Below are 23,629 nucleotides of genomic sequence, written 5' to 3'. Positions count from 1 at the left end.
TATATACTAATATTTCGTATATATATACATATATTTAGATAATGTCAAGTATGGAGGAAAGTTGATGTGCATATTTTTGAGAAACGATTAAATGATAGATTTTTCAATGGAACGATTTTAAAGGACAAACCTAAACGTAAAAAAAAGGAACACCTAAACATTAATAAATTATATATGTTTACATACACAACAATATAACTAAATATAAAGTGCATATTTTGAATATATACATACATATATTTTATTATGTACTTACCTACCTACCAGATAGGATAAGTAAGGAAGCTTTATGGATGGCTACAAATTAATATACTTACATATATACTATATATTAAATTTTATCATCCATTTTGATCATGATTTTGCATAGCCAAAAATATAGTAAAAACAAAACTAAAAAAAAAAAATAATTAAAATATATATAAATTCATTTAACGTGCGCCTTTTAGTGCATGCAAAATGCAACACAACTATTGGTTTACTACATATATAATAATCTAAAAAAATAGAATACAACCAATTCAACTACAAATCAGCCAATCAGCAAAGCTATAACTTAAGGCATGAATTATAAAGAAAACAAAAGAATAAACAAAAGGAATATATAGATTATTAATTATGCGCGTATTACTAGCAAAGTTATAGTAGAAAATACCTGAAGAAGCTACTTACTACATATACATATAATATATGCATACATAATGAAATGAAAATGAAACTGTTATTGTTACATAAGTATATAGCCCGTTGTGTAATTTTATCTGATTTTATTGTTTAAGCTAGTTATTATATACAATCCGCAATCGATCGTTCAACCTTCAACTGCAATCTACAATAATTAATGACAACAAATGCAAAACATTTGATTTGGTTTTGTCACTTTGTTTTTTCGTTGTAATTAATATATAAGTAAGCGTACAACTTGATAGTTCTATAGTTTTTCTATATACATATGCCTTTTGATCAACTTAGTTATATACAAAAAAGCATATGCATACATATACATACAAATATTAATAATATACATATATATTTACATACAACAATTGTATTCTTTCACTGATTTCAAATAAAACCTGTTTATTTTTTCTTGAGTGTTAAGCAAATGCGTCTTTTTTTATCATGGAACTAAATTAATAAATTTCAGGTATTATCATTTTAAAATACAGAACTACATAGCCACAATATTGGCAGTAGGGTAAAAGATTGTTCAACTAAAGTAGGCGCGCAACTTTTGAATTTTGAACATCGTCCCTACGATTAGGGTGACCATTAGTCAGCGGCGATAAGAATTATCGATGTTAAATGGGAAACAGTATGACCTCCTTTGGTATGTTGAAGACTTTAGTATATTTGTCGATTTCAGAATAAAAATTGTGGCCACGCTCGACTTCTCATTTTTATTCGCGCTCATGTATTTTTCTAAAACGTTTATCTAATGCATTTCATGTTGACTCTCACCCTTACAACTATTTTTGTTATCACTCCAGATTAGGCACATTTGATTTGAGTTTATTACGTGGATTTTCAATGTAATTAAAAAGTAAGCGTATTCATATCGCATTTTGAATTTTTTACGTATGTATAGTATGACCAATATTCTACCAAACAATTCAGTTGGGAATTGCAATAAAAAGTTTATTTTTATTGGATGTCAAACATACATGTCATTTTCTTGTCTTATAACTAGATAAAACTCTTAGGTACAAAAATATATGAATAAATATAAAATATATGTATACAATTAAAGCTTACTAAATTGCTATGAATAAATTGGCAGCACTAATTCCAAAAAAATGACCCTGCTAGGAGTAAATGGGCAGTACTGATTCCACATAGTCACGACACATTGGGCAACGATTGCCACCTTCGTAGCGAGGCAGTTGCTGGGAGCACTCCTTGCATAGGCAGAGATGGCGACATGGTAGCAGGACAATATTGCGTTTACGTTCGATGCAGACAACACAACAATCCGAGCGGCTGCTTGCAGGGTGCGATGCCTCGTTCACCTCAAATTTGTGCAGTAGCCACGAGCATTTGCGTTCGAGAAACATCCACGTCCACTGCCATGTTTGCGACAACTGAGAATGCAGCTTATGAAGCAGCATCAATACACACAGATAGACGTAGCGACGAAACATGTATAGCACGAGGAGCACAGCGATACCAATGGACAGACGGAAGATATTGAGTAGAAGATATGTCCCAATACCCAAGAGGTAATTGCCTAAATGTTCAAGCAGCAGTATAACATAATCCAGCAGAGCGAGAACGGTATACGGCACCAGCATCAGTAGCCACAGCGTCAGATTTCCCAATCCGATGAGTAGATTGCTCACAAACAAACCAATTCCTCTGGTTATGTTGTCTGCCAGCTGTAATCCATCTCCAGTACCATGATAAATGTAATCATAGGCATCGCAGATCACGTTGCGTAGCTCCACGTAGTACAGACGACACTCAATTCCAACAATTGTAGCCAGCTCGAAGCCATCGCAGAGGAGTTTCCAAATGAAGCCGGCAGTTTGAACGAGGCAATAGCCGATTAACCAGCTTACAGCAAAAAAGTAGTAAACAGCTGCTGCAATCGTCTCAATTGTGGCCGCAATAGGCTGCAGCAGTGCCGCATCAATAGCGCTGGCAATTATGCTCAGTAATCCAAACATCTGAGCATTTCAAAAATGATTTGTTTACAAATGAAAACTACAAAAATGAAAACAGTTGCAACGCCAACCCCCGCAACGCAAACGCTTGTTGGATTTCATAAAAATACCAAGAATGCAAGGTGTAAGTGAATGGTCACACTGCAAATCGATAGGGTTTGCATATCGGAGCAGTGCTTATAATAGGCAGCACTGTCATTTTCAAAACCAAAAGCGCCAATTTTAATGTTGGGCAAGCCTTACAAAATGCACTTATTAACATTATAAATTGTCAAAAACACGTTATTATATTTTTACTTAACTAATTTCTGTATAATCTTACAAGTAAGCTAGCTACCATTTACTTTGCCATCGATAATGCCCAAATTGCTTAGGAGCGCAATAAGTTCACTATTCTTTCGCATCACAGCCATGACTTCCAGTTGCTGCTGTTTCATAATGCGCAACCGATTGCGTTCCTCAATTTTGGCCAATTGATTGTTGCTCGAAATGTTCTTAGTATCCACATCGAGCTTCTGTTCCGACTTGATGTGATACAGCTCGTCGCGTATATCATATAATTTGCGTTCACAATCACGCACATCCTTCTCCAAGATTTGTGTCTTAAGATAAACGGTTTGCGCCAATTTATACCAATCCGCCAGGCACTCGGCCATTTGTGCAACAGCCGGATTGACATTGTCCAGCAGCAATTGCTTGATGCGTTTGCCATTGTGATCCACCTTGATCTTTTCCAGGGCATGGAACTGTTCATCGTTGTAGGTCAATGTACGTGTAGCACGATCCCGCAAAAGGTGTTGCCACGAATCACGCAAACGTTCCACCAAATACTTGGCTTGAGCACTCGCTCGAGTGCGGCATGGACACTTTTTGCCATGCATCGACGATGTCCACTGTTCACTGCAAGGAGTCAGAAAGAGAAATCGGTGTCAGTTGGATTGTGTTGTCCATTGATTAGAGAACTTACTTGAGTTCGTCGTCTGTAACAAAGTGTTTGTGCATTTGTGTTATCACATCGGCTGCTGCATCGAAATCTGATTTCACAGTCTCCAAGGCGCTAAGCAAGCTCTTTAGCTCCTGATCTCCTTTTGTCTACCAGAAGATAAAGAAATTAGTTATCTAGAATGAAAAGGAATTTTGAACTCTGCTTACCACTCGACTCATGTTCTGCACCACATCTGCATAGTCCACCACAGTCGACAGCAAATTGTCAAAGCTCTTCGTTTTTCTGAATTAAAAGACGAGTTAAATTATCGGTTTTAAATGTGTTTGTTATATACTTACTTCAACAGTAAGGTAATTGTGGTAATCAACATCTCGATAAATTGCTCGACACCCTTCTTGATCAATATGTCCATTGTGGTAAATATGTCCACTCGTCGCTTGCATTCATGCCCAACGCTGCATGCTGTCTGAAATATGCAATAAAAAAAACTTGGTTAAAGCTCCCCGACCAACCTAATTAAGTCTTATAAGAGTACCTTTGCCAAACTGGCATCGTTTTCAACGGAGACGTTTGGCGGAAATACTGGGAACTTGGGCAGCTCCAACTGCTGTGGCAACTGCACATTATTATCATCATTGCTGTAGAGGAATATTGGCTGCTCTGTGGTTGTGCCAGGAAACGCCTTGGCTGTGAAATAGATTATTCATTGTTACTGCTATGACTACATTATTAGAAATCCTTAACTCACCTATGGTTCGTGGCGTCACCTTCTTCTCTAGATGCTCGTTGTTGAACAGCAGTATTTGCTTCTCCAATGGCACTTCGGTCTGCAGAAAGATGCGCTCCCGGAAGTTGTCGATCTGCTCGTCCGGCTCCAGAAAAACTTCCACCGAAGTGGTGCGATTCGTGAAGAACACATGAATGACACGTTTGCGCAGTATTAAAGTAACCTCCTGAAAGAACCGATCAAACGACCAAGTCTTCTCACGATTCTCCTCCAGCAAGCCGGCTAAAAGTGGCGTCACGAGTGTTTTGAGACCTTGTGAGAGATGTGCATGTGGTGGCAGTGTGGTGGACCATTCGATGGGACCATTCTCGGCCAGCTGAGTGCCCGAAATAACGCCCGATGCCTTCTTGGTGGTTATCTGATGCATTGTCTCGCGATTCTTGCGACCTCCATAGGGACGAAAGGGCAAATTTCCAGTAGCCACATGGTAGAGGGTGACGCCAATGGACCACAGATCCACATTAGCGGTAAATGAGCGTTGTATGGACTTGCGCAACACGGCACGCTCGTAGAGATCAGGATGCAAGTACTCCTCTGTGCCGTAGAGCGAGGCAAAGGGTTGATTATCCTCGAGTTCTCGCGCAGCACCAAAGTCTGTTAGTTTATAGATTGTCTGGCCATCTTCAGAGATGAATTTCATTATGTTACCAGGCTTGAGATCACGATGCACAAGTTTATTGTCACGCAAATGCTTCATGCCGGCACACAGATGCTCCAGCACCAGCAGGAATTCGTGCTCTGGTAGCCCATAAGAGTTCTCGGGATCATCGAGTATGTTGAAAAGACTGCCGCCTGTGCAGAGCTCCATGACAATGACTTTACCACGTCCTTCCTGATCCTCCTCGATGGCCAGCAGTTTGACAATGTTTTCATGGTTCACCTTCTTGAGTGCTTCGAATTCGCGCATTTGAACGTCAGCAGGACGCATATGGCTATATGGATTGAAAGTCTTGACGGCCACCGATTCACCAGTTGTCTTGTTAACGCCCTGGGTATATACATAAATTTATTATGTTATCTTTAATGCACTTTGTGCTACTTTCTAATGACGCATTCTTATTTGTTTTGTTTTTGTTACCTGAAACACAGAACCGGTGGCGCCTTTGCCCAGCACGCTGGTAGTGCACCAAACATAGTTCAGTGAACCACGCAGGAATGACATATTGGAAATTGTATTTAATTTTTAATTTAATTTCATGAAATCAACTGGTGAAAACAGCAGAAAGATAGTAGTTGTTATTGCTGTCGAATGCAAGTCAACAAACAGTGTGGCCGAAATTCGGATTCCAACAGATGACATTCTGCTTGGGCTGACCATTGAAAATATCGATCAATGGGCAGTGTGACCTTTTGTGGTATTTTACATTGCACTCTTGGTATATTTTGCAGTGTACAATGGTATATTTTGGAATTTTAAAGTTGCGGTCACGTTGCTCTGTAGTTATAATTTTGTTTTTTCGCTGCGACAGCACTCTTTTTATATTTATTATTATTTTGCGTAAAATCAACAATGTATGAACGTTCTGGACATAGTCTTAAAGTGCGCGCCATTTCGTTCTTGAGGGAATGAATGGAACACGATCGCGTACTTACAATTATCACACGAAGCGGTCCAATTGCCAATTGTTGAAAGAGTCGTCGCGCCGATTTGCAAAAATATAAAACGAACGCCTGCTGTTCTCATTATTTATTTATCGTGTGTAATAAGTTCGCGCTGGATAATACAAGAATGAAAATTCGATTGCATTTGGTACGCTTTATGTACATCAATCTGATTCTAAGGTAAAATGATTTGCTAAAAGTAAAAAAACGTTTAGCTAACCAACCACTTCTAATTTCTTTCCCATACAATCTTGTTTGCCATTTCCACACACACACGCACATGCAGCTGCTGTTTCTGGCTATACGACAACGCTGCTGCCGCGGCAGATGAGTTTACGGTAAACGCTGCAGCTGCAGAGAATGCAGCTGGGGTGCTGGCACCAGAAACAGGAAAGCAAGGAATCAGAAGCAGCGGCGACGAAAAAGTGCCTAACGCCTTAAATGATTACAAAAAAAGTAATGAAGTTGCATCAGAGCAGCAGACGGCGACCACAACGACAGTGCCTCAAACGTCGACGGCGACAACAACACGTCAAGAGGCTGCCGATGCAGATAGCGATATTATGCTGAAGTTGGGCACGCAGCCAAGAACTAGTGCAAAAACAAAAACAAATAGTAAAGTGGCGAACGCTGTAAAAGACACGTCAGTGAATTTGAATGTTGTGTTGCCGTCTAGTGTAAATATCAATAACAACGAAGATGTTGTTATTAGTGTAGTGCCTCGTAGTAGTGAGAAAACCACAAATACAAATACAAATGCAAATATTAATAATGATAATGCTAATGAGAATGCGAAAGTGAATGCTAATGAAGCAGCAGTGCCAAAAAGTCAGTTAAATAACGAAATTAATCATAATAATATTTATACAAATACGCAACCAGATGTAATTCAATTAGAGCAATCACAGCAGAGCGAGTTCAGCGGCGACAATGTGATGATACCAAAGACGCAAAAACAACAACAGCAACAAGAAAGGTGGGTTTTTTTTGTTTTATTTTAATTATATTTTTTCTAAATGCAAATGGAATTTCCATGTCAAGCCACTGCACTGACATTCGATTATCAGACACAGTTATGCAAATAAGTATGCGCATTCAAGTGCTAAACGTCAGTTATTGAGGTGCAGATAATTTCAAATACACAATAAACTCCGGAACGCGCCACGGCATAAAAAACCATTATCATCAGTACTTAAAATAGTAAACTAGTACAATATTGCAGTAGTAAAGCTTACGTGCCAAGCCACAAAATGAATTCAACTCAAACGTGACAAAGTATTCCCTAAACGAGTGATAGAGAGAGGGATACAAGAGAGTGAGAGGAAGATTATTCCATTGTGTGAAACCAGTCTCAACTCCACTTCCACTTCTTATAAGTAGAAATAGCTACACAATCTTCGTTACTTGCCTATTGAAAACATTTATATTTATAGTATATTATGTGTTGGCCCCCCATAATAATAATTGTATAGATAAGACCGGGTGAGAAATGTGACGTTTAAAGACGAAAACACCCTTGCAGATTGTGTTTTTTTGTTTTGTTAGACAGTCACACAAAACTATCGCAGTTTGATTGTAGTGAAATTAGCTTTGAACTTGTGATCTACGGATTTGTAGTTTATTTAACAAGTAAGAACGGTGAGCAGTCAAGCTTTGAATGCACAAAGTACTTTAGAAGTGTAACGATGATTCAAATTTTACTTACTTAAAATGAGAACTTCCAAATGAAACCTAGTTTCTTCATCTCAATAAGTAGATTATCAACGATAAAGTGACCTATACGAATACATCGTTAAAAGTACATAAGGATAGTTATAGTAGTAGGGTCCTTCAAGCTATGGACAGTCATTTTTCTTGAATCATTACTACAGTTTTCAAAGGTAGAATTCAACCCAGTTTCTCCACTCTTTGTTTGTATGGAATCTCCCATTTTGTGGGGTGTTTTTTTTATCTTTTTCGTACATTTCGTTAAACGTAATAAACCAACAAGATTTTTATAGTCCATGTTCTAATTAGTACAACTCATCATATGATTAATAATTCTACGTTGTGAAATAGCGACCCTAAGTCATTTAGATTTATAGAGAAATAAACTTCTCATCTTGTTACTTTGCTAAGTTCTTTCATAATACAAGCTTCCATTAACTCGATATTAAATTACGAATACTGAATAAGTTGAAATGAAATATGTGGAATAATTGATTTACAAGCAAATATAATCAGATGTCAGTAAAGATTAACGAGACTTGGGGAAATGTTTAGAGGAAATGTGGCATGTTGGAAATCGCAAAGTAATGAAATATTTATTGGATAGGTAATTATGTTTGAATATGCCAGAGTTGCGTGTACAACCAGAGGGTCGAATGCATAACTGAGTAGCGGGTTCCCAAAATGGAGGTGGGTCGAAATGGGGGGCTTACAGAAAAGCCAAAAAAAAAGGAAGAAAAACAAAAACAAAACAAAAAACACCCACGCCAACGCGAAGTCTTGTCACAATGCATTTTGCCGGTAATTTGCTTTACAGTTTTCAATTTATTTTCCTTGACTTTTAAACGGCGGCGTGTGAGCGGCGACTTTCTAAATGCCTTGACGTTGTCCGGCTGTCCGCTTGGGGTCTATCCAGCTGTCTAGTGTGTCTGGGACTCCTATCTATTGGTGGCCAATTCATTCAAAAACACCCAAAACGCAAGAAAAAAATGAAACAAACTGCGTCAGGCCGAATATTTTCTTATTTACGAGCCAACAAGACGCTGTAGGAGTCAACGCCAACGCCAAAAAGTCAGCGCCAGAGAGCCGATTGCCAGATCGTCGATCGTCGATCGCCAAAAAAGATCGCCAGAGATCTTTGCCTGAGATCCTTAAAAGGCTTTGCACAACATATTTCAAAATGACAATAACGTTGTTGCTGTTGCTGTTGCTATTGCATGGTAAAAGTGTTAAATGGAAGCAAATTAAAGTGCGATTTCAGTTTGATTTGACTGGACATCATGTGTAGCCTGTGGCACAGTCTCCACGGATCGCGACTCCAGCTGCAAAAGTGCAACTCCTACACTTGCCAGAGCCATAGATATGGTAGACTAGTTGGCAAATAGCTTTATCAATTGAAATGTACTTTCCATTTTTGTTGTTGTTGTTGGCCAAGGAGTAAGCCGATCAAATTGTGCCAGAATCAAACAGAAAGCAGGTAACAGTCTCTCCCAATCCCCCTCCAGACACATTTCACACATGGCAGGTGATCGCTGCTCTCCGACTCCATCTCCGACTGATGATGATCGTTACTTTCACTTTCAGCAGCAACAGCAGCAGCCGCAGCGAATGTGTAAGGACTTGGGGTATTTGCAATTTAGGCTTTCGAAAATCAGCATCAACATCATGATCTTGTTACTGTAATCAAACTTGGCAAAAAGCCATAATCATGTATGTACAACATGACATTGCTATCAAACAAACGGTGACGATCATCGACAACATGCGCGAAAACTATTTTATCGCACAGAAGCGATTGCCACCGCCGCCGTCGATTATGCAAAATGATTAGACCAACCCCAAGCTCAACTCAAAGCCAAGCCAAGCCAGACAACCCAAGTTAAAGCAAGTGTGGCGTGTGTGGTAGATTATGGCAACTGTGATCGCTTACTAAATTTAATGATCTTATCCGAAAAGATACACGCACACTCTCCTCTTTCTCTCTGTTGTCCTGGCTGATCGACTTCATTTCAATGTCCAAATAGTTAATTGATTGTGAGCGGTCGCTCATTGACTTTGGCTTAATCAATTTAATCACATTGATCGTCAATCGTCGCTGATCGTCGCGATCGGCGATCACTGATCTCGTGTGCAGAGCTGCATCGATTTGTTGTCGTGGGCTTGTCGCACGCCTTCACTTTACTTTACTTCATTTTTCGCCTTGTTTTGTTTTGCTTTTGTTTTTCCTCTTTCCTCTTTTTTCCTCTCTGTCTGTAGGCGCCTGTCCATTAAACGCCAACATTTTGAAAAGCCGGTTTTTCTATTGCCATTGTGTTGTTTTTTTTTCTGTTTTCTGTTTTCGCATTTGCTGCTCTTTTTTTCGCTCATTTTTGCCGGCATTTTTCCACTATTTAATTATTGTCTATCTGGTAACAAAAAAATGCCAGACGCTTGGGCAACACTTTGGCATTGTGCGTAGGCGACTGTGATCGACCAGACACATACCCTGTAGGCTGTTTGTAAATACTTTTAAAGGTGCAAGATATTCTATCTTTAATTTATTGTTCAACTTTCCTTGATAGTTTATTTATTAGTTATGCAAAAAGAGAGGTCAATCTCAAAGTGAAAGAAACTTATTGCTGCACTTTTGCCCGAATGTGAGCTATCCTCTCCACACTCTCTTGTAATAAAAGCAAAGTCTGCTGCAAATTGATCCAATAGATTTCATGTACAATCGTTAAACCAATAAAAATCACTTCTTTAAAAGGTGTTCGCTAGATTAATGAGCTTATTTCGATTCGAGTTGACGGATGCTCAAATAAACTCAATTTTCTCTTAGTCTGTAGAATTCTCGTATTTGAAACATAGATTGTAACGATCATAAAAAGAGGATTTTTTTAAAAAGCTATTGAGATTTTATAAAGGAATTTGAAAATTTTTCAATAAGTTTTTAGTCAATTAAAAAGTTTAACTTCTTTTTTTATTCAAATAGAGAAACTATAAAAGAAGTATTAAATTTCAATTATTGCCAAGTCCAAAAGGATCGTTACTTTTTTATTTCAAAACAGTCCACATTTTTTAACTTTATTAAAATGATCGGACTAAGAGTCAGAGTCATCAGCATTATCTACATCAAATAGACGACAATATTTGCAGAGGTGAAGGCCACTTTTATCTGCGAATTTGAATCCATGTTTCAATTGGCATTATTTTCAAAGATTATCCTAAGATTGCCGCAGCTTCAGCATCGCATTTTAACACTGCGAAAGAAAATGATTTTTCTATTTGGAACGCCTTCTGCTTAATAGTTTTGACTTGGCCAACAGCGCAGTTAGTTGGCTCTAAGCACTTAACTGTTTGCGTGTGGCTGAGCTTTATTTGTTGTTCATGTTGTTGTCACTGTGGTTGTTGTGGTTGTTGTTGTTGTTGTAGTCATTGTGTAAGCGTCGTGTGGCATCAAAAACACTTTCGCATTACAAGTGTTTATCTTCCGTTGGAGTCGGGAGTTGAAGTTGGAGCTGCTGGACTCCGAGGGAAGTTGCAGCATGTGTGTGCACAACAATTCAATTGGCACTTTCGGCCCGAGTTAACCTTTTGTAACATTAACAACGCACTAAAGAAGTCCCCGATGTCCATTTCGATGTCGATGGCGATGTCGATTGCCGATGACGATGGCTTTAGCTTTGGCTTCGAGTGCTGCAGACAAACGTCAAAGGCGTCCATTGAGTGGCGGTGTCCACTATCTCTTCTATGGTAGGCAAATGGTCAAATGATTTTATATACGTTGCGTCTTAGATGAGCAACAATTTCACTTTCTGTTGCACTTGCCACTCATTTTGCTTGCAGCTCACTGTTTTATTAATATTACTTGCATACCCTAGAAGTTGGGCAACACACAGGGCATTCACACGCTTGGACACTAAATGTGTTGGCATTTATCCAGTTTGATTTCGATTTGGGATGCCAAACTGTGTTGTTAAGGCGCTTAGATCTGAATTTTAATAAATTATATTCCTAAAAATGTAATTAATGCAAAGTAATTAAATAAAATATAATACAATATGCAGTTAAGTGTTGTGGCAGTTAGCACATTCTATTTTTTACTCATCCTTATTCCTTTTTTCATTATGCAGATCCTTTACTTAACTGAATGAATAGAAGAAAGTTTACTATATATAAAAAAAATGTAGTTAATTGCAATAGAATTTTATTGAAGTTATCTTCAATGTGCAGTTAAGTGTTGTGGCAGCTAAGTACATTATATTTTCGACTCATCCTTAAAATTATGTAGATCCTTCACTTAACTGAGTGTATGGAAGTAGTTATTGTATATATTACAAATGATTTTGTTAATTGCAATAGAATTGTATTTTGTTTTGTGCAGTAATCTGCAATGTGCAGTTAGGTATTAAGATTATTAGTTGTCACATTCAGGAGCCTAATTTCTAGTCGCGCATACTGCTTCCCTAGACAACAGTTATCTGGCATCTTTTGGGGGGACCCACGCTCCAAATTGGCGTGCACAGATGTATGGGGATTTGGAAGTACTACTATATTTTTGCCTGCGGCAGCTTAAATGCACCGCCTTCTGAATTATTGCGGGGGCTAAACCATTTCCGACGCCTTTTGCTGCCACATGCAGCTGTGTTGTTGCACCAGCTTCGGGAATATGCAACAATAAAGTGCCAAAGAGATGGAGCTGTTCATCTGTCGTGCTTTGCACATAACTTGGGCGGCATTTGAGTTATACGACCAGCGGCATTTGGATAAACCTTTGCATGACCCATCAATACACTACACTTTACACCCAAAAAGAAAATGTTGTTATTTCCAAAGTATGGACAGTTAAATTTTTACGCTGTTCATTACCATCAAACTAAACCTTAGCAAATTAAATAAGTCACGTTAAGCGGTTTCGTTTAATTGCCTTTATCCTTCGACATTTCAGCTTCAAGCAACTAATAAATGAACGGAACTAAATGGAAAGTGAAGTGTTTAGTAAACTATTCGCTATGCATAGATAATATATAGTAACTAACAATATACAAAATAAAATAACTTGGCATTTCGCCTGAATTTTTTAAGGCAGTTTTAGCAATTCAATTCCAATTTCAAATGAAACTGTAAATGATCTTAGTGAATGGTCAATATATAAAAAACTATATTGAAACTAACTCCTAGCGGAGTAACAAAATCCTCATTGTTTAAAATATCCTTTATCAAATTTTGAAAACTGGTTTAAATATTCATAATAAATAGCCAATATGAGATAAATATATCGATCTTAAGCCTCACACGGTTTTGAAATAATTGCCAATATCAGAGCTGTGATTTAAAATCTTCAGAACGGAACGAGATGAACGATGCATCACGATCGTTCAGTCGCAATTGGAATCACCGAACTTTGAACCTGGCAGAGTGTAAACTATTAAGTACAAGTCCTTAGCTGTCCACGTGTGTTACATATCGGTTAACTTTAAAGGCTTTGTGCAGAGTGTGAAAGTTTCGTCTCTATGACTTGGGCTTGTTATCAATTTGGCATGTCTAGCATCAGCAGCAACAGCAGTAAGAAAGAAACAACAACAACATCAACAACAATATACATACATATGTGTAGTTGCAGTCGCTCATAAAGTCAAAGCGGTGCGACAAGTTTACCGGCAACTGCAATCGCGGCGTGCGATGTTTTCGACACATCGCCGTCGTCGTCGCTGTCGCCATTGCAAGTGCATTGCAATGAAGGTATTGATGCTGCTCAGCAGCGACAGCGACAGCGACGTTCTCTTTCCACCTGTATGCCTGTGTATGCGTGTATTTGTTTGAGTCTATCGCTTTCTCATTTGTGTGTGAGTTTCAATGCCGGATTGTCTCGTGTGCCTGTCGTCGCTCTCTTGAAGTACGTGCATGAGTGTAGGTGTGTGTGTGTGTGTGCAGCTCGCGCTCTCCGCGCGACATCTGGCGGAATTTTCTGCACACTTGGACCACAATTATTGGAGGTGAGTCGTAATACGTTCAGTTCCCATTTCGATTTCCAGTGGTGCGATCGTGCTTCGCTTCGCACGCTTCGGTTCGCTTCGTTTCGTTTCGGTTCGGTGTTGGCGAAGCGCGAAGTTGAAATAAATCAATAAGTTCGCATTGACTAATCGAATTATCCTTAAGCCTTGAGTCGCGTTAGTGCCCGCAGTGCACATGACGCCTTTTGACGTGTTGTGTTTTCCATTTGAATAAAGTAATATTTCCAAAAAGGGATTCCTTTTAAGATTCCACAACATGAATTAACCAATTTCGGCCTCACTTCCGTCCAATTAATTAGTCTCACTTAGCAACCATGGCTAGATGTGTCGCCAAAGTGGTTTCGCATGTTTTGTTATCCAACACAAATAGCAAACAATAATAATAGCGCTTAATTGCGATTCTTCTCAGCTCGCAAAAGATTTTGTTTGCCAAAGCAATATTGATTGCTCTTATGTGGGGATTTGAAGCTGGGCTTATTGATCTTCACACCGGATGACCGGCAATTAAAGCCAATTAAGATGTGTAATTCCATTTGCCCAGAAAACAATTACCACAAACAGCGAGCAGCGGGCGACCATCATTATTTTTAGCCTACTTTAGACTATGCAAATGTGCCAACAATAATAACAACACAATGACAACAAATCTGAAATACGCTCTTACACTGCGAATACTGAATATTGAATACTGAATATAATACAACGAGTGGTAATTACCACAACGGACGAGGCGGCATTTTCAACGCCCACATGAAATGCTTGGCGTTGTTGGTTGTTGGCTGTTGGTTGTTGCCACTGCAACTGCAGCTAAAGACAGATGCAGATGCACGATCTCAACGATCTTATAGACGATTTCCGAAAATAAAATGCGTGCGAAATTGCTGAGCAATGACAACAACGTATATTACGCCTCAGAAGGCGAGTACATTGTGCCATCATAATGTCAACTTTATTTACTATATACATACATAAGTATATTATGGCATTTTACATAAGACGCAATTATGTGCCAGCTGCGATAAATGTTAAATAAAGGAGAAAGTAGCGAAAGGATAAAAGTACAAAGATGTCGAGATCTTATACTGGAAAATAATTGTATTTGATGTGGAATATTAGACAAAGAATGCATATTTTTCATTTTAAACGGAATAAGTAGTTTAGCTACGAGTGATTTAACAAGAGTTGGTTAAAAGTACAGAGAAATATTGTTTTAATTCGAATTTTATTTAATTTATATAGAATGCGAAACTATAAGAATGATTTTTTTAATTCTATAATTGATAAAAGAAATGCAGTTGGTATAATGTCGTATACAAGTTTTAGTATGCAATTGGTATATTCAGTTTTCTCCTGATTAATAATCCACTTGAGATTTATGTGGAATAATTTTTCACTTTTACGCAGATGTTTAGTGAGTGCATAGAAGTGATAGCTAAACAGATACCCTGTGTTTATTACATCTCATGCTTTAAGCGGTGATTGCTTTGGACTAAATGGTAATGACGTTGTAATATAAATGTGTACTGAAGTATGCGTGACTAAATAGGATTGTAAAGCATTGATTAAATTATTCATACAAGTATGTAAACAATGTTTACATATCTCTTAATGTGCCAACTCTTATCCAGGGTATTGAGATGTTAGAAAAAAAGCCAACTGCTGCACGTTACAACAACAAACAAGACGAGAAGCATTGCTGATGTGGTTATCGCGTAGTCAAAAGCAAAAGCCAGAAATTCCTGCCAAACTTGAAGTCGCAGACAGCCGGAACGCCGGCCGAGAGTCGGAATTGGAATTGGAATTGAGCTGAGGCGAGTCGAGTGGAGTCATAGGCTTAAGCATATTGCCAGCCTGCTGTTGGCCCAGACAGAGTTTTTGGCTGATGCCGGGTTTTTGATGCCAGGCTGTGTTTGTGACAAGTCATAAATATGGCAGCCAGGTGGGAAAACTGAATGAAGTGGGCGTTGTGTTGTTGACATGACTTGTGGGCATTATTATATTGTAGAATTTTCTTGCACATTTGCATAACAGACAACGACACAGACACATTTAAAGTACAATTATTATGTGCAACACGGAAATGGCAAACTCTCAACTGCAACTGCAACTGTTGAACAGAGTTAACACATTTTGGTTGCAGTCGAAGGTGTCCATTTGATATACTTTCTTTTGTCATCTCACTCAATCTGCTCACACTTTGGTTGTGGGCGTTAAAATTAGCGTACTTTAAGCTGCAAGTTACGATTTGTCTGTTGTCTGTCGTGTCTGGTGCAAGTTCGCCTAATTACCTTCAACACAATTTGAGAGCCGCAAAACAATAACTGCTTTTTATTATGCAATAAAAAAAGTGCCTACAAAGTACTCCCCGAGCGACTTGGACGAGTGTTTTTTCGTGACTTTTTGAAACAAACTTATTTGTTGTTGTGCAAAGTTCCACTTAAACCAGTTTCTCGTCTTCTGTGCTCAGAATGAAGCACTAGCAACAGTTGTTTGACTCCGCCAAAAGTTTTCCTATAATATCCATTTTTTGGCTCTAAGCTATAGCTGTTGTTTTTGGGGGCATTCTCAAACATTTGGCGGTGTCTACATTTTTTAAATAATTTTTAGTGCTTTTCATAAAAATGTACGGCAGCAACTTTAACCCCAGACTTTCTTATCCTCAGGCTGTATAATAATTTTTATAGTATTTACATGATATTCATTTCTTTTTATTGCACAGTACACTGCTTTATGCAATAGCCAGGAGTTATTTTGCCCATATTCATAAAATCACAGCAGTAAGTTTTATGCAAAATGAATTATTACAAGTTGTTGAAATGAAAAGCTGAATTTATGGATTAGCATGTTTTACTTAATTAAGGAAAATGTTTTCGGCTTTTTGTTTCAACAAAACATTTGCTTAGAGCTAAAAAAGAGTAGGGTCTAAGCGAGTCGATAAGGTTAACCGTGCTTCGTTAACAATTAAAACACTGCCAGCTTTTAAATGTGTTTGCTTAGCAATATGCAATTGTCTAGGTAGATTATGCAAAAATTTCCACAAAGTACTTACCAATTTCTACTACATGTTCTAAATAGTCTATAAGGATAACTGTGCTTAAATAAATATAGTTAATATGCCGTCAGTTTTTAAATGAAACTAGATTGATTATGCAATTTATTTGAAATTAGTATTTTGAAACTGCCGTAGGGTTTAGTCAGGTCGATAAGATCAAGCTTGCATAATTGAGTGCCTTAATTACATAGGCGATTTTAAAACATTGTCAGTGGCAAGAAAGAAAGAATATGCAAATTGTTTAATAATGTATTTACTCGCTGCAACTCTTTACTACAGGGTCTAAGCAAGTCGACAAGCTTAGTGGTGCATAAATTAATATTGTAATATTAAATATGTTCGTTAGAGTACTGAATATATTATAATAAAAATAGATAATCCAATTCGTTTCAACAAACTATCTAGAATTGCCTCTACTACAGGGTGTAGATAAGTTTATAAGATTAAGCTTGCTTAAATGATTCCCCTAATTACGCAGGCGGCTTTAATTTAATTTTCTAGAAAGAAAATTTGCACATTGTTTAATAAAGTTGTCACTACCTGCAACTGTTTTTACTGCAGGGTCTAAACGAGTCGATCAACTTGGCGGTGTACACATCAATATTGTAATATTAAATGGAATATTGAATATTATAGAAAATAATGAAATTTGTTTCAACAAACTTGCTAGAATTGCCTCTACCACAGGGTCTATGAGAGTCCATAAGATTAACCTATCTTAAATGATAGACTTTTAAATATTTTGTGCTCTGTATCTAAATTTCTGGAAAGATTAAACGCACATAAATTAATACTGGACTGCAATTGTCTCTACTACAGGGTCTAGGCCAGTTGATAAGGCTAAGAGTGTTTTTGGTGAAAAGCTTTTAATTACAAATCATATATTATTTCGCCAGATATTTTTATCAACTCCCACAATGGGAGCAACTTCACACAGGGGGCTTTTGTGGATGACTTTATTTTTAGATGAACGCGTTCTCAGGTGTGTTTTTCATGCAAGTGAATTTAGCGAACTTTCGGGAGAGCGTTGAGATAGCTTCAGACTCCGATTCGGACTGGGACGCGGTCACAGGTGGTTTAATGTTGCTTCTGTTGCTGTTGCTGTTGCCAGTGAAGATTACACACTAAACAGTGCATTCTCTTTGCTGGCAGAGTTAAGATTAAAATATTAAGAAATGAGTCAATAATTAAACAAAGTTGAATACACACAAAAACAAGGTGTAATGAAATTGTAGAAATTGTGCTGCAAATGTTAACAAAATGCTGATGCAATGCATTGTGAGATTCATTTGTTGTGAGTTGAAGAAACTGAGAACGAACCTAACCATGTTTTTGATATTCTTCTGGATCGTGTGGTTCTCCCAGATCATAGCCATATCGACAGTGTTCATGAGGTGAGATCTGAACAAGAATTCCAATTGCATTTTCCATCCTATATATTCAATGCTAATTGATTTTATTCCATTTTGTTTGTAGCTTCTCCGATATTATTACGGAGCTGCCCAGCGTGACGATCACAGAGTTGCCGCTGCAGCTGGAACCCGTCAAGGAGAGCCTCGATGCGGTCATGCTGCAGGAGCCGTCTCCTGGAGCGAGCAACAAAACCGCCAAGGAGCAGCTGGAGCAGCCAGCTGTGGCTGCCAAGCAGATGCCACAAAAAGGTAAAGTTGAAACATACAAAATTCAACAAAATATATTTAAAAACTTATTACTTATGCCTTGCAGATGAAATCAATGATCCCGGTGGAGGATCCGCATTTGAAGGCATCTCCACAACAACAGAAGCGAATGCAACTGTGGATGCCAATGTGACCACCGCGTCACCAGAGACGGAATCGATGTCAGAAACGTCGTCGACGGCCAGCAGCAATGAGACTGTGGAGGAGGTGCCCATGCCCGTGTTCTCTGAGTGGGCGCAAAAGCAAATGGAGGCGGAGGCAAGTCGAGAGCAGGCCATGGAACTGGAGCAGCAGGTGGTCAACAATTCGGCGCAGCGCAAGAACGCAACGGGCGCTGGCAACGGCAAGCTGCCGTCTCTGAAGCTGCGCTCCAAGAATTATGCCTCGCCCGATTGTGGCGCCAAGATCATCGCCTCGAATGGAGATGCGACCAACACGGGAGCCGTGTTGAGTCACTCGAGTGATGAGTACATGCTGAGCACATGCGGCAGTCGCATCTGGTTCGTTGTGGAGCTGTGCGAAGCGGTGCAAGCGCAGAAAGTGGAGTTGGCCAACTTTGAGCTGTTCAGCTCGTCGCCCAAGAACTTCACGGTGGCGGTGTCGAAGCGTTTTCCCACACGCGACTGGAGCAACGTGGGACGCTTTACGGCCGAGGATAAGCGGACGGTGCAAACGTTTGAGCTGCAGCCATATCTCTTTGGCAAGTTTGTGCGCGTCGACATCCATTCGCACTACTCCAAGGAGCACTTTTGTCCCGTCTCGTTGTTCCGTGTCTTTGGCACCTCCGAATACGAGGCCTTCGAGACGGAAATACGTCCCAGCGACGAACTGGATGACTTCGACGATGACTTTGCTGGACAGGAGCAGGCACACAAGACGGGCAATGGCAACATCTTTCAAAGCGCCAGCGATGCAGTCATGCAGATGGTCAAGAAGGCCGCCCAAGTGCTGGTGAAGCCAACAAAAGCACTGCGCTGGTCCAGCGATCCGCAGTTGTGTCACACGCCCTCCACAGGCAGCTACAGCTGCGCCAGCTGCAACAGCACCATCGTGGAGCGCATTAACCAACTGCTCTCTTGCCAATCTCAGCAGCTTCAACTGTTGCTTGCGCTGCCTCAGCTGCGCACACAGATGCTGCAGACGCGCGTCTGTCAGGCAGACTTCGACATCAGTCTGGGCGCATTGTCGAGTGCCACAAGTGGCATGGACAAAAGGCAGAGCTTCTATCTGAGTCTGCTGCCCGCAGAGCATGTGGGCGCCATGTGCAAGCTTCTGCAGGGCGAGTTCAACAGCAGCCTGGCCAGTAGTCCGCTGCAGCCATTGCAGCAACTCGAGTTGAAGCGGCAGCAACAGCAGCATCTCGATGTTGTGGAACAGCATACGGAGAATATTACCGCACCGGATGCAGCAGTTGAGTCCGTCGCCGAGGTTATAGCCAGTATGCCCGGTGAAACGTTGCCGGAGATCGCAAGCAGTTCGGAAAAATCAACAGCCCAAGCGCCAGCAACAACGGAGCCAGCGGCAGCGACTCCTCACGCTGATGCACAGCCCGCAGATGCGACGCCAGTAGCTCCCACGCCTGCAGACGTGAATATCTTCAATGTGCCCAGCGACACGCAGGAAGCAGCCACGCCTAATGCACCTGCATCTGTTACATCATATGCGGAGACGGCAGCACAACAACAGCAGCTGAACACGCCATCGACGCCAGCTGACATCAACGATGGCGTGGAGAACGTCATCCAGCCACCACCTAGCACAGCAGCGACGCCAACAACAAGTGCTAGGGAGGCCACAACTGAGTCACATGTCAATGGGGATTTGCTGGGGAGCGGCAATGGGATGGACGATAGTCACCTGACCAACTGGGAGAATATTGACAGTCTGCTTACGACTACAGTGGCTTCGATAACAGCTGGCGGTGGAGCAGCTGCTGCTGCTGCTGCCGTAGTCAATGGCAACGCCAACTTGGCTGCTGGAGCAGGCAACGCCAATGCAGCAGGATCAGCTGTTGGAGGTGGCGTCAACTTGCAGCCCAAGCTGACAAATGGCGCGCAGTCGGAGAGTGTTTTTATTCGACTGTCAAATCGCATCAAGGTGAGTAGCGTCCCTTAACTCTTTCACTCACACTCTATTTTTGATAAATGTATTTATTGATATTCGATGATTTCAAAGTCAGTAATGTGAGGAATAGTATTGCACTCTTATTTGACGTATCCCTTGAATCAGTCATTTGTAGCAGAAATAGCCAAAAAGAGCTAAATTTCCATTGTTGACTTTACAAAATAGTCGAAAATGGCGTAAAAATAGTGAAATTAGCAACACTGAAACTCCTGATGGGTGAAATACCGCCCCCACAATTACAAGCAGTTTGTACTTGTACTCTAACCGATTATATAAATAGCCTTCAGCTATGACATCACAATTGGATACGCTATTGTTTAGTGACTCGACTAGTTGGTCAAATCAATCACGATAAAAAGGCAAATCATAGATTTGAGGGTCAATGAATCGAGTGGGACACAATAATGCATAAGTCTAGCCGAATATATAAACTAATCAAAACCTTGTGATCGTTGTTTACATTTTCTTTCTTATGTAAATAAACATGCTTATAGAATTATCAATATTAAGCGTTCAGCAACAATGAAAAAACTACGATTAAAATAGAGAAAACAATATTATGTAGCGACAAATAAAAATTATTTTATAGCAAAGTATAATGTGCTGAACATTTCAATGATCAAGAATAATTTGTGCATCCTATACATTTATTCAATATTCATACTATATATAATTCCAAATAAATAGAATTCTAATACACTAATAAATACCAAACGGTAGAGCTGGGAGACTGCTATAATTTATAATTTAAAGGCGCAGTACAAAAGGATTTTTCAAATTGAAATTTTTAAATTAAAATAAAAAGTAAGAGCAACATCTCTAAAGTTAGGATATGCATAATTCGAATATATAACACAGCTTATTTTAGAGGAAACCTTGCGTGTTGTAGCCTCATTACCGGTGCCTTGTCTTGATGCCAATGCCGGCGCACCTTCCGCAACACACACATATGTACATATACATACATATATATCCTTGTAACAGTTTTTGATTTTGGGTGATTTTTGCGAGGGTGGCGCATTGTTATTGCTATAGTTGTTGTTGTTATTGACTACGTCATTGCTTAGCTGTTAAGCGTGTGTTTGGCCAACGCTCTCTAACAACTTCTTCTGTCTTCCACAGGCACTCGAACGCAATATGTCGCTCTCGGGTCAATATCTGGAGGAACTATCGCGCCGCTACAAGAAGCAGGTGGAGGAACTGCAGCAGACGCTTACGCAACAGACGCTCACAGTGCGCACGCTGGAGGATCAGAGTCGACGCTACATCGAACAGGAGCAGTTGTATCAACAGCAGAGCGCTGAGCTCGCAGGCGAGGTGCGTGCCTTGACCTATCAGGTGCAGGCGTGCATCCTTGTAGTCATCATTGTGGGCACTTGTATATTTCTGATGCTAGTGCTGGGCATTGTCTACTATCGCAAGCTGCGACGCCAGACGCAACAGCTGCAACCACAAGCGTCACCGACGACAGTTGTCAAGCAGAATCTGAGTCGACGCAAATCCTATGAGCAGATTGGCGAACATTCGCCGGGCGGGAAACGGCGACCTAGCGAAGAGGCGATGATCATACTGAATGGCTGTGGCGACATAGCGTTGATGGAGCCCAATGGAGTTACCAGGCAGCGCAAGATATCCGTTTGTTATGGCAGCAACAACAATATTGCCGCCAGCATGTTTAACAATGCGAGAGCTTCGTTGCATCGGCGCAAAGGAGTCAAGCACAATAGCTTGGACTCGGCTCAGTTAGCGAGCACGGAGCAAACAGAGAAGTTCTTCGATGTTGGTAAGTCATTGGTAAAATTAACCATTGCTTTCTAGTACTCACACATTTGACTCTTGCAGAAACATTGAAGAGCAGTAAGCCGCTGCCAACGAAGGCAGCAAAAAAGAAATCCCTGCAGGAGCTGAAGCGTCAGGAGTCGGCACCGGCAAATTTTACACAGGGCGGCGGTGCCGGCCAAGCGGAGGAGAGCACACAGAGTGACTTTGACGAGAGTCTGATACTGGACGACGACGATCTATGCAATTTCATACCGAACAGCGACTTGGCCTACAATGAATTTATGCCCGATGGCCCCTCCGGCTACCACATTGTGGACACCGTTGACGGCAAGACTGACAGCAAGTTGCCGCAGGGAACAGCAAAGAAATCACGTCGCGTCTCGTCGCCCGCCTTCTTCAAGTCGCCATTTAGCAAGAGCAAAAACAAGGGCGCCACTTTCAATGGCATCGGCGGCGTCAAGGGAAGTCACTCGGCTCATGAGGCGACCTCCTGGGAGTGGTATCGTCTGAAGCGCAACGAGAAGCACGCAAAGCAGCTGACGGTACCAAGTGTGTCGGTCTCGGCGAATGCAAGTTTGGACAGCTCATCGCTTTCGGAAATTAATTTCCCATACAACAACAGCAACAGCACGTCGCATAACTCCTTTCGCATACTAGAGGAGACGATACTAAATGCAGACGCCGAGAGACGAGGACCCATCAATGGCAAGACGAGCAGCAGTAGCAGTGGCAGCGGCAGCGGCGCCAGCATCAGCTCATCCACAACGAAGAAGAAACCGCGCGTATTGAATAACATATTTCGCAAAGTGTTTTGATTTTGTCACCCCACCCGCCCAGTGCTTAATTGGTTTTTAGTTTTTTAAATGATTTAACTAAATTGTGTATTTCCGTACTGAGAGATTGGCCACATTTGTCCGATTTTGTGTAGAGGACTACATAAAAATAATTGTAAATTTCAAGACTTTAAAAATTGTATAAAGCAAAACAAATAACAAATGAAAAAGAACAGAGCAAACTTCTTAGCCTCATTTCGTTTCTCCCAAGAGTTCCTTAGTGTTGCAGCCAACCGAATGCAACAAACAGACTGTCGAGTTTAATATGTTATGTACTTTATATCTAACCATTGCTTTTAGTTGTACTATGTAATTCATGTGCTCGCTGCTTGTGTATCTATTGTATATATAAACCAAACAAAACAAAACGAAAATGAAAGTAGTAAGCAAAACAACTATTTACTCTTACGCAAGGTGTAAAGAATAACCTTAACTTAATATTCCAAAACTGCTGTTCAACT

General features: G+C 40.3%; 3 protein-coding genes across 4 annotated transcripts; 1 reads left to right on the top strand and 2 right to left on the bottom strand.

Moving 5' to 3' along the window:
* Nucleotides 1-1,646: 1,646 nt before the first annotated feature.
* Nucleotides 1,647-2,758, bottom strand: LOC133850593 (uncharacterized). Its single transcript, XM_062286719.1, has one exon. It carries the CDS (start codon nt 2,664-2,666, stop codon nt 1,806-1,808), a length of 861 nt encoding a protein of 286 aa, XP_062142703.1. The 5' UTR covers nt 2,667-2,758; the 3' UTR covers nt 1,647-1,805.
* Nucleotides 2,759-2,909: 151 nt separating this feature from the next.
* LOC133850591 (serine/threonine-protein kinase TBK1) lies at nt 2,910-5,668 on the bottom strand. The gene is made up of 7 exons (XM_062286717.1): nt 5,475-5,668; nt 4,358-5,384; nt 4,145-4,296; nt 3,948-4,075; nt 3,816-3,891; nt 3,631-3,755; nt 2,910-3,563 (listed from the first exon to the last, which is right to left on the bottom strand). The coding sequence occupies exons 1-7, from the start codon at nt 5,556-5,558 to the stop codon at nt 2,993-2,995; spliced, it is 2,163 nt and encodes a 720-aa protein (XP_062142701.1). The 5' UTR covers nt 5,559-5,668; the 3' UTR covers nt 2,910-2,992.
* A 173-nt stretch (nt 5,669-5,841) lies between these two features.
* LOC133850589 (SUN domain-containing ossification factor) lies at nt 5,842-23,324 on the top strand. Of its 2 annotated transcripts, XM_062286713.1 has the most exons (6): nt 5,842-6,178; nt 6,285-6,974; nt 18,227-18,411; nt 18,476-20,526; nt 21,676-22,336; nt 22,396-23,324. In XM_062286713.1, exons 1-6 carry the CDS (start codon nt 6,126-6,128, stop codon nt 23,148-23,150), a joined length of 4,395 nt encoding a protein of 1,464 aa, XP_062142697.1. In that variant the 5' UTR covers nt 5,842-6,125; the 3' UTR covers nt 23,151-23,324. The 2 variants fall into 2 exon arrangements, with proteins under 2 accessions (XP_062142697.1, XP_062142698.1); XM_062286714.1 differs by lacking the exons at nt 5,842-6,178; nt 6,285-6,974 and adding an exon at nt 17,936-18,144.
* Nucleotides 23,325-23,629: the final 305 nt, after the last annotated feature.

Source organism: Drosophila sulfurigaster, chromosome 2L (assembly GCF_023558435.1).
Source record: "Drosophila sulfurigaster albostrigata strain 15112-1811.04 chromosome 2L, ASM2355843v2, whole genome shotgun sequence".
Taxonomy (NCBI): domain Eukaryota; kingdom Metazoa; phylum Arthropoda; class Insecta; order Diptera; family Drosophilidae; genus Drosophila; species Drosophila sulfurigaster.
Note: the sequence above shows the minus strand (reverse complement) of the source record. Positions and strands in the feature narration are given on the sequence as shown.